This window comes from Jatropha curcas, chromosome 11, assembly GCF_041381405.1.
Source record: "Jatropha curcas cultivar XTBG-Jc1 chromosome 11, XTBG_Jcur_1.0, whole genome shotgun sequence".
Taxonomy (NCBI): domain Eukaryota; kingdom Viridiplantae; phylum Streptophyta; class Magnoliopsida; order Malpighiales; family Euphorbiaceae; genus Jatropha; species Jatropha curcas.
Window position 1 is genome coordinate 6,921,504 of NC_143161.1, and position 11,886 is coordinate 6,933,389.

The 11,886-nt window shown below is 33.5% G+C and overlaps 1 protein-coding gene across 1 annotated transcript; it reads right to left on the reverse strand.

The window, feature by feature from the left end:
* Window positions 1-9,559: 9,559 nt before the first annotated feature.
* On the reverse strand, window positions 9,560-11,588 carry LOC105633964 (RNI-like superfamily protein). Its single transcript, XM_012216674.4, has one exon. It carries the CDS (start codon window positions 11,250-11,252, stop codon window positions 9,810-9,812), a length of 1,443 nt encoding a protein of 480 aa, XP_012072064.1. The 5' UTR covers window positions 11,253-11,588; the 3' UTR covers window positions 9,560-9,809.
* Between the last annotated feature and the right edge of the window lie 298 nt (window positions 11,589-11,886).

Consider the following 11,886-nt stretch of genomic DNA (forward strand, 5'->3'; position numbering starts at 1 on the left):
GAATTTCTTCATAGAAACACAGTGATCTGAAGTAGTCTTTCTGTAGCCATGCTCCCCATAATAGACTCAAACTTCTTGTACCACTGTCTCGGTGCCTGCTTCAAGCCGTACAGGCTCTTCTTCAATTTGCAAACACAATCCTCTTTTCCTACGAAACCTCTGACTGCCCCATGTATATTTCTTCTTCCAAATCTCCATGTAGGAAGGTAGTCTTTCCATCCATTTGCTCGATTTCCAGATCAAAACTTGTGGCCATTCCGAGCACTGTCCAAATGGATGTCATTTTCACAACTGGTGAAAAGATCAAAATCAATACCCTTTCTTTGATTGAATCCTTTCACAACCAGTCTAGCTTTGAATCGTGGTTGGGAGCTGTGTTCTTCCTGCTTGATCCTAAACACCCACTTGTTCTTCAAAGCTTTCTTGCCTTGAGGCAACTTCACCAGCTCAAATGTTTCATCCTCATGCAAGGACTTTATTTCATCTTGCATGGCTTCAATCCAGTTCCTCTTGTGTTCATTTTCCATAGCTTCTTCAAAGCTTTCAGGTTCTCCCCCATTAGTCATTAGTACATACTCATTGACTGGATATCTAGTAGATGGTTGTCAGACTCTACTAAATCTTCTTAATGTTTGAGAACCTTCCAGCGCTGGTGGTTGAACATGAACACCATAATCTTCATCTGGTTCATTCTGATTAGGAACTTCTGAATTTTCTAACTCTAGCACTTGTTCTTGTGGAACACTTTCTTCATCTCCAATTTGTCTGTGTTCTATTGGAGGGACTCTCTGTATGTCTATTGAGTCTTCATCAGATCTATTGGCACTCTACTTCAATATCTTCAATAGTCTGATCTTCAACAAATACAGCATCACGATTTCTTATAATCGTCTTCTGGATTGGGTCATAAAACTTATAGCCAAATTGGTATTGGCCATAGCCAATGAATACACACTGTCTAGTCTTGACATCAAGCTTCGACCGTTCATCCTTCGGGACATGTACGAAGGCTTTGCAACCAAAACCAGCAAATGATCATAGGAAACATCCTTTCCTAACCATACTCTCTCTGGAGTATCATACTGTAGAGGGAAATAGGGTGAATGATAAACTGTTGTGAGTAAAGCTTCACCCCAAAATCTCTTAGACAACTTTGCATGTGAAAGTAAACAGCTGACTCTCTCCATCAAAGTTCTGTTCATCCTCTCAGCCAAACTGTTCAGTTGCGGCATCTTAGGAGGTGTCGTTTGATGTCGAATGTCATGCTCTTTGCAGAAAGCATCAAATGGCCCAATGTATTCTCCACCATTATCTGTCCTGATACACTTGAGCTACTTGCCTGTCTGTCTCTCAACCAGGTTTAGAAGACTTCTTCACCCCCCAAAATCTCTTAGACAACTTTGCATGTGAGAGTAAACATCTGACTCTCTCCATCAAAGTTCTGTTCATCCTCTCAGCCAAACTATTCAGTTGTGGCATCTTGGGAGATGTCGTTTGATGTCGAATGCCATGCTCTTTGCAGAAAGCATCAAATGGCTCAGTGTATTCTCCACCTGATACACTTGAGCTTCTTGCCTGTCTGTTTCTCAACCAGGTTTAGAAGACTTCAATGTGTATACCTAGGTCTTCCTAGAATGGTCATCAATAAATATCACAAAATATCGGTTTCCACCATATGACATTATCAATGGTCCACACAAATCTGAATGAATAAGATCTAATACATTCTTCATTCTAGAAGGAGGGGTAATCTTGAAAGCTACTCTGTTTAGCTTTCCCGCCATACAATCAGGACACTTGTCTAGGTGAACTTCGTCCAATCCAGGTAATATGTTCTTTCTTGCCAGAGTTTTCTTACTCATGAGGCGTAGTCGTTTATGCCACAATTCAACTGTACTATCATTCTCCGCTACACTCAAAGTGTCTTGTGAGAGTTTTGCATGCATCACGTACAGTTTTCGGTCTTTAGCTACCACAAATGAACCTTTTATGAGCTTCCACTGACCATTTCTGAAGGTGCTACATAAACCTTCATCATCAAATCTACCAACTGAGATTTGGATGCATGCTCGAAAGCCCATTCCTCGTCAGTCTTCTCTTCCGGTTTAGTTCAACTTGTAACACCCCTTCCCGGTTCACCCGAAAACCCGAATGAACCGAGTCGAGATGCTACAAACTGGATGACTGTATGTCCTATCATGCTGACTTCATACTGTATATAGAAAATACTAGCATGTTGATGCTGATAACATTAATAATGTATATAATATTTACAACTCATACGGTGATCAAAGACTGTCCAATTGTTATTCATGGAAAGGAATTTCCAGGAGATCTTATGGAGTTGCCATTTAGGGAATTTGATGTTATTTTGGGCATGGATTGGCTATCTCGACATAATGCTCTAGTTGATTGTGCAAAGAAAAAGGTGACATTATCTACACCAGCAGGGGAAGAGATTACAGTAGTCGGGAAGCGGCGAAGTTTTCTGGGTTTAGCCGGTTATTACAGAAGATTTGTAAAGGGATTCTCCATCATTGCATCACCTTTAACCAGACTGTTGAAGAAAGAGGTTGTATTTCAATGGGATGCTAGATGTCAGCAGAGTTTTGACATTTTGAAGAGAAAGTTGACTGAAGCACCAGTGTTAACTCAGCCAGTGTCAGGTAAAGACTTTGAGATTTACAGTGATGCCTCTCATACTGGGTTGGGATGTGTACTCATGCAAGATAAAAAAGTGGTCGCCTATGTCTCCAGACAATTGAAACCACATGAGTTGAATTATCCAACCCATGATTTAGAACTAGCAGCCATTGTTCTAGCATTCAAAGTATGGCGGCATTATCTGTATGGTGAAAAGTGTTACATGCCATAAAAAGGATAGATAACATACTAGCATGTTGATGCTGATAACATTAATAATGTATATAATATTTACAAGACATGATACTGTTTACAAAGTGATTTGGGCCCAACTGTGTGCCCTGTACATGCCATAAAAAGGATAGATAACAGATAGACAGGAAAATGACTAGCTACCCTGAAGACCGTGTCTTCTACAGATGAACTTCAGCAGTTGTACTCCGACTCTCTATGAACCAGTCTCAAAACCTGCGAGTTAAACAGGTAACTCGCTGAGCTAATAAAGCTCAGTGGATATCTCAATATAAAATAAACAAATAAACACATACATATGTCAAAGAACCATGTAAACACATATAGCACAGATAAGCACACAAATCATGTCATGTTCAGTTTACTTTGATGGTCTTTCTTTCTCTTTATTATACTGTATGATTAAGTCAAAATATCTGTATGGCTCCATAAGGTTATAGCGAAACCGAAGTGATAAGATAAACTGTATAAAACTGTATGAAAACTGTATGCTTGGCTGCTATGGCCTGTATAATCATATCCACTCAACGGCCTGTAGCCGGAGTTCCAAACTGTATGGGGCGCAGATCTGCTATTCTATGTCGCGACATAGCCTTATCTACATGGTTTCTACCTAACCTCGATGGAGCTTATTATGTACATGTCAATAATATAACACCATAATACATAAATGGTTGCATAACTTCATAGTTCATCATGTTGATTTGATTTCACATCATATGAATGCTTGTATGTTGTTTTAATCCATGTTCTTATGTTGTATTTTTGTTGAAGAATGATTGGATGCATGTATGTGGAGCAAAGGAATGTAATTGTATAGAAAATGAAGTCCAAAATGCATGAAAACACAAGTCGCGAGCGCGCAGGGAACAGTCGCGAGCGCGAGATGCTTCCCAGGGACAAGTCGCGAGCGCGTCTTCAAACCTCGCGAGCGCGAGAAGTGCATTTGAGAGTCAGAGAGGTTTTTGGCCAAAGTCGCGACCGCGCAGCACAAGTCGCGAGCGCGAGATGAAGTCGCGAGCGCGCTTGTGGAGTTCGCGAGCGCGAAATGTGCCATTTGAGAGTCAGAGAGTTTTTGGCCAAAGTCGCGACCGCGCATATGATCCTCGCGAACGCGAGTTGTGCAATTGAGAGTCAGAGAGCTACCTGACTCAAGTCGCGAGCGCGCAATGGGAAGTCGCGAGCGCGACGTGCTTTCCAGCATGCGCGAGCGCGCGACGTGATTCTGTGCAGTCTGTATTCTTTTGGCCATAACTCTCAATATACAACTTCAAATTGAGTGATTCAAAAACGCGTGTCAAGCTAACACAGAAAGGAACAAATAACTCTTCTATAACACTTCCTAATTCCATCATTTAATAGGGTCAAAATCAAGATGAAGTTGTTGGTAACATTTCCAGCAAACTCTGTTTCCACTTCATATAGTCATCCCCTGTTTTCACATCATATCCAATCTTCTCACTCAACAATAAGCAACATATCATCTCACTAGCAACACACCACACAATTTACATGCAAAGAAACTAGTAAACAACATGAGATATCAAACCTTGACGTCAAAAGCTTGAACTCTGTTTCAGCTTCTCTTTTCTGCAGCTTTTGAACTTTCTTCTCCTATACACAAGAATTCTCATAACTCATCTCCAATATCACTAAATGAAATAGGAAATAACATCACACTTCAAGGAATTCTACTTACTTGAAGTTGACTTAATGCTTAACTATGTTGACAATGGAAAGAAAATGGGCGGGACAAGTAAGAAGAGAAGGAGAAACGGGAAAATGGGAAAGTGAGTTGATAAGAACGGGTAGTCTCTAGAAGAAGTGGTTGGCTGTGTAAACTCTCTAATTGGTACCTCAAGTGTACAAAGGCTACAACTTAATACCCAAGCTGTATATTTTAATGCAAACAAGTCCTAACCTTTATTTGCAAATAAATCCACTTATCATCCATTCTACCCCAACCAGGTTTGGTTCAACCCGACTAAACTCAAGAGGATGTTACACAACTAAACACAGGCAAATGCATTTTGATTACCATAAGGAGATCTCTCATGTCTTCATATATGGTAATTCCCGCCATTTAGACTGATCATTTTGCTTGTCCATTTTGACTTGCGCAGAAAATCATCATCAACATAAACCGTATACGTGAATAGTAGTATACGTGGATAGTGCCATGAATAGTAACAGTATACTTGAATAGTAACTGTATGCATGAATAGTAACTGTACATGTGAATAGTGCTGGACGTACTTGAAATGGACTCAGCAACAGTAACGCCAGAAGTACTGTTCACCGTAAACTTTGAGTTACTATTTTACTATTCATCACTAAGTCGATTATGCAACGTCTTTCCTAGCGGACAGCACCAATGGACTCGTCGTAATTTTCTCTTCGTCATGGTATATTTATTTTTAAAATATATCCACGGATCTGGTACCGCTATCTGACCGGCTGGCCCTGCCGAAACCTTCGGCTCTGATACCACTTGTTGAGCATCAACTCTGATACCAGTTTTTGGGCATCAGCTCTGATACCACTTGTTAGGAACTTTCAACCAATTAAGAGAAAATTAACGCAGCGGAATAATAGAAATGGGACACACAGAAATTTATCTGGTTCACCCTCAACTGTTTAGGGTTACGTCCACAGGACAAACTCCAAATAATTCTTCCACTATTAAAAATAGTAAGTACACAAAGAGAGTAATACAAAAATAGCGGCACTCAAAGTGTTTCCCAAAAACACTCCAAAATAATTTCCTCACTATTTTTTTCTCCCCTAGTTTTATGAAACCCTTCCTAAAACTAGATAACCTCTCTACATTTTTTTTTCTTCTTCTTCTGCTATGTGTTTTTGTGTTGTGCTGTGCTTAAATGAGCTTCGTCTGCCTCCTTTTATAGGCACTTCAGTGAATGAGTCGTGTGTAACTCATTCACGTCTTTATACTTTGTCAAAGAAAAATTGCCTAACTTTTCTTCTTTTTCAAATAACACGTTTTCCTTTTTTTTTTCTTTTCAAAGCGGATGGATCCCACATGTCGGAGGGACCCACAACAGTTTGTGCATGTTGCAAAATTTTATCAGAAGGAAAAATTCTCGTTGAACCGAGAAAACATTACATGTCGTTTAATCGTGTCTTGGTTATTAAAATTACTTGTTTTATTTGGATGAATGTACGAAACAACAATATCATTTTACATTCTAATTTTACTTTTCTCTTATATTACTTTCTCCCTTTTCTCAATCGTAGCATAAAAATTTTCTTCCACACGACATGGAAAATTTTCTCTCTGAAATTAAAAGACATTTAAACTTGACTCATTTTTATTTCAATAATAACTAGATGAAGGCTCGCGCGTTGTACGGATTACTTTGCCAGTTTATAATTTATAATTTATAAACAATATGTATTTTTAATAAATGAATCATATTTAATTTATAATTTAAGATTCATTTTTTCCGCAGGTTGCTTTATTAAATTTGTGTTATATAGAAATTATAATGCCCTTAATTTATTTAAAATAATTATAAATTTCAATTAATCTAGCAAAGTTTTAGTTAAAATTTATAATTCAAACACTTTTTTTTTATCTTAAATAATTCTATATAAAGTATAAAATTATAGAATTCGAATAATTCAATGTGGAAAATATACAACAAAATAATATATAGATGAGAAAAAAATTAAATAATTTTATGTGGATAATTTTATGTTAAATTAAAAATGTTAAAATCATGAACAAATAATACAGAATCCCGAAAAATAAAGTTACTGACAATGCAAATAACACATAAACAAAATTAACTATTACTAAATCAAGAATTATAAAAAAATTAGTTAAACTAAATTTAAATTTAAAATTAATTTTCATTCTATTGTTCATATGGTGCGTAACCTTGCCATATTTTGAAGATTTTTACTCAAATTGCAATTTGAATAGTTGAAAATTCGAGTTTCTTGTTGAGACATTTGTCAATTGTTTAATTTATAAAATAATTATATGTAGTTTATTACCACATGTTAGGGACATTTGACCACATAGACGGACTGAAAGCAAAGGAAGAACTCAACACATACCGCCTCTTACCCGAAAGTTCCTCACGCCAAGAGCCAATCAAAAACTTCAATAATAGAATCACTTAATAAGTGAATTACCTGCTACTTTAAGAAAGTTGACAATTGCATTTGCTTACCTCTTATTTTTTTGAATATCCTTACCTCTTATTTTATCAATTAAAAATATTAAAAGTAAATATTTCTTTTTTTTTGGGTATTTTGTTCATATGATGTAAAGATGGAGTGGTAATTAATGAAAATTTTTTTTTTTGTGCAATTTGTATATTCTAAATAAATTCACGAGGGAAATTAAGCATTACTTTATATAAAAAATTGATAGATTAATATAGACTTACACCTGAATTTTAATTACAAGGAAAGTTTATATGTAATCTTGCATTCTAAATTGATCAATTAAACTCTTTAATTTATAAAATAATTATATATTAAATATTTTAATTTATAAAATTGCACCTATTAAACATAAATTTATATATTTTTCAATTAGTGGAATATCGTATTCAACAAGTGAGACAAGTTATATATCTTTTAATATAAATTATTAAATAATGATATTCACGTCATTATCCATCTTATACATCTTTCAATTTTGTGAGTTAAAATTTTATAATGAATGTAATCCTATACAAGTATCTAATAAGTATATTTTACAAGACAAAAGGTTTAATAAATCATCACAAAAGTTAAAAGTGCCATTAAATTTTTCTAATTTATTTTATCTTTAAGATTAATTAATTATATAGCAACATAAAACTTTATTTGTAATTATATTTTCGAAAGTAAATATTGTAAAAGATAATGACTTTTATTTTATAATTTTGGTGGAATTTACAATGTGAGTTATTGATTTTTGGTTTCTACTATAATTATATGATAATTGAATTTGAAAATTAAATGAAGGGAATTAATGATGAATAGTGAGTTTCAATTAATTAATTTATATGGAGGTAACGGCAGTGAAAGAGGGAGAGAAAGAAAGAAAGAAAGAAAAAGTTCGTGGTGAAGAGAAGAGAGAGAGAAATTTAAAATTAGAAAATTATTATTATTATTACATATATATTAAAAAAATTATTATCTTTTCAATTTTAAACCGATTAGTATAATCCCCAAATATTTTTCGAATTGAAATATTAATTAGAGGTCGATAAAACCAAAAATTGAATTACATATTTTCCAAAAGCGATTCATAACCAAATTATGGAAATAATCAAATTTAATTTAATTGAAAAGATTTAATTTAATTGGTTCGATTTCGAATTTTGGTAAATTTGATTTATTTTCTATAAATCAAAACAACCTACAATCCTAAATCAAACTAAATAACCGAACCAAAAAAGCTGAACTGTATGAATTCAGTTTGGTTTTCCGATTTTAACTTATATTTGCTTAAATTTTAAGTTGGGATAGAATTTTGGAGAGTTACAAAATTTAGAGTACTCAAACGGCAAGCCATTAGACACAATACAAATGTTCCTAAAGATAAGAACTTGAAAATGTAATAATTAGTGAAGGAATAATCATCAAGACTCTAAGAAATTAGGCCTCAGAACTCGAGAGGTGACTGATTTGGAACAAATGAATCATAAGCGTGGAATTCATTTGCAAATGAATTTATCATGTTATAATTTAAAATAAAAAATTCAATTGAATTCCACAAAATTATTTTTGAAATAAATTTTTAAATGAAAATTCATTTGCCTTTATTTCTTATAACACCCTTGACATAATAATTTAATAAAAATGAATAACAAACACAGATTATATTTATTATGTACAATATAATAACTTGTCATTTTTTTATTAAAATATAAATAATAAATTTCATATAAATAAGTATACTAATATTTCACGCTAATTAATTAATTATATAAGCAGTAACATTTATCATAATAATTATTAATTATTTTTAATTGATATAAAAAATTTTGTTGATTTAAGTAATTAATTTGGAAACTAAAATTATTAAGAATGTTACTATTGTTTTTAATTGCATTTGAAAACAATTGTTGATGCTCAGTTGTTATAGTTTCATAATAATAATAATAACTAACATTATTACAAGACTTCAAAAAAAAAAAAAAAATGTCATTACTGGTTTGAAATTTTCTAAAAAAATAAAAAGCAAAAAAAAAAAAAATATATATATATATATATATAAACTAACGTCATTATTGGATTAAAAAAAAGACATTGTTATAATTTGGAATTTTCCAAAGAAAATAAATAAAAAGGAAAAAAAATAAAAATAGTTGAGTTTTATAGTGGAGAGTAATTTTGTCAATAAATATTTTAAAGGTCAATTTTGTGAAACTCATTTACAAATTCCTTCAATTTTTGTAGAATTTGAATTACTCATACCCAATTTCATAGAATTTAATTTATAGAATTCAAATCTGTATTTTTTTTCATTCCATACCTAACATTTTGAATTTTCAAATAAATTCTATAAAATATCGTGAAATTCGTTTTTTCAAAACAGGCTCCGAAAGTATAATGGAAACTGAAAGTTATAATCAGTTCACTGCTCTGCAGTAGTTGCACTGTCAATATAAACAGTAACAGGCTAACAGCAAAAGGAATATAACTGAAACTATAATTGCCATCTTATTTGCCAAAGACAAGAAGAATTCAATCTTTAAGACAATGAAAAATCTGTACAGACAGTATTATTCTGTGAGCAAAAGCAGCTCTTTCTACATATTCTACAGCAGAAACATACATATACAACAAAAAAAGTAGTAGTTTTGTGTGCGACATATACCTTCTTTTTTTCTTCTTTGGAACTTTTTCTTTTTCTTTTTCTTTTTTTGTGATATCTTTAAATTCTTGAATTAAGCAACAACCTCGATGAATTTACGTGATGCCCATGTTTTAGCAGCATCAGAAAGCTTACTTTCCTCAACTTGAACTTGTATCAGTCGCGGCGAATTAAGAACAAGTAACTCAATAGCCTCAGCTTCAATTCCAGAACAATGCATGATATCAACAATTTCCAATTTCTTGCAACTCTTGATCATAGAAACAATTGCAGCACTAGTAAGTCCCTTGCAACCTCTTAACCTCAATTCAATCAAACAATTGCAAGAAACTAACATGGAAATCAACTCCTTATCCAGCAAAGATTCATTAAAAGATAAGTCTAATTTCCTTAATTGCCTCAAATTTTGACCTAACGTAGCAAGCAATCCTGATTCCCTTTCAACAACATCACAATTTATCAGTGCTAATTCTTTCAGGCCTAAATTTATGGCAATCCCAAGAGCTTTTAGCCCCTCACCAGTAACTAAACAACAACTCTGAAGCCTGAGAATTGAAAGAGTTCTAAAATTCATTGCCATAGCTAAGAGATGATCATTGTTTAGGTCTAAAGGTAATCGAAAATCGAGCTTTTGTAAATTACTCCTGCAATTACTAATAAAATGAAGTAAACCTTCTCTGCTACCACCATCATAAACCAACAGAGAATCCAAAGACTCACAATTCTCAGATAATTTTAATAAAATCCCATTCATTATACTCCTGCAAGTCCTTAGCTCCAATTGTTGAAGACCCTTTAATACACTAATAAATGACAAAAAAGACCCTCCATCACCAATACCTTCACAACTCTTTAGCTGCAATTTCTTTAGCTTTTTGCAACTTCTCCATAACCAACCAAAACCAAGATCATCTCTTCTAATTCCTGATAAGTAAAGACTCTCTAAACCCAATTCTGCATCAGTTTCTTCGTTTAAACACAACTCAGATTCTCTATTGCAATAAGAATCATCACTTTGACATAAATAAATAGATAATTCCTTTAAACAAGAAAATTTGGCAACCCAATTGAAAAAAAGAGGCCTACACAGAACAATAGTAAGAGAGGTAAGAAGGGAACATGTATTAGAGAGAGAAAGGAGAGAGGAGAAAGAAACAGGGCCAGCCAAGAACCTGAGGTGCTTAATCTTTAAGCAAAAGGTAGACACTATAAATAGAAGATGGTCATTGAAAGCTGTGGCGTTGGTTGTTAAGGTGGGGCCAGAGTCAGAGGAGAGGATGAGAGAAAGAGAGGAAAGAAAAGGATAGTGGGAAAGAAGAGAAGGCAAAGATTGAATTGTAGAATTATCATGGTCAATTCTAAGAGATAAAGAGGTTTTTGAAGTCCGGTAGAGGCGAAGCCACCGCTTAGACACCAAAGAAACCGATAATGAAGAAGAAGAAGAAGAAGAAGATGGTGATTCTGATAATCTTGTAAAGATTTCTTGAACCAGCTCATCACATAGCATATTATCCATGTTTTTAAGGTAATTTCCTGAAAATTCCTTCTTCTTCTTGCTACCTACCAAAGATTGAAGCTTTCTGGCTTTGTGGGTATTTTTGATTTTTTGTTTGCTTCTTTTCTTGACAATTGTCTTCTAGACTCTGGAACCCTGTGGGAGAGAGAAAGAGAGTTGAATTCTGGTTAGGTGATAGAGTTAAAATCGGAGGAATTGGTTTTGTTTGGAGTGAAAGAAAAAAGAGCACTGTTTTTTATTTCTCAATATAGGTGAAGGGAAGGATGTATATCCAAATATTGTGTAAGCAGTATTTTGAACCAAAATGGAGACAAATCAAAGGGGCTTCATAACTTCATATAGGCAATTAAGGCCTCTTAATTTTTTGAATAGTGAGGTCTTAAATCCCATCATTGGTGATTGAAAGAATGTACAATAAGGTTTATTTACCTAATTAAGTTAATCCGTTAATTTTGATTAAGAAACATTATCCTTATTTGAACAAATGTGATATAATCCAATTTAAAATTGGTGATTTAAGCTAAAGTTACAACCACCATGAGAACCATAATAATCTATCAATATTTGAATTTGTGGTTATATAGGAGAAATATGGCCAATAATTTTAAATATTAAATTTAGTGACTTACAAGAA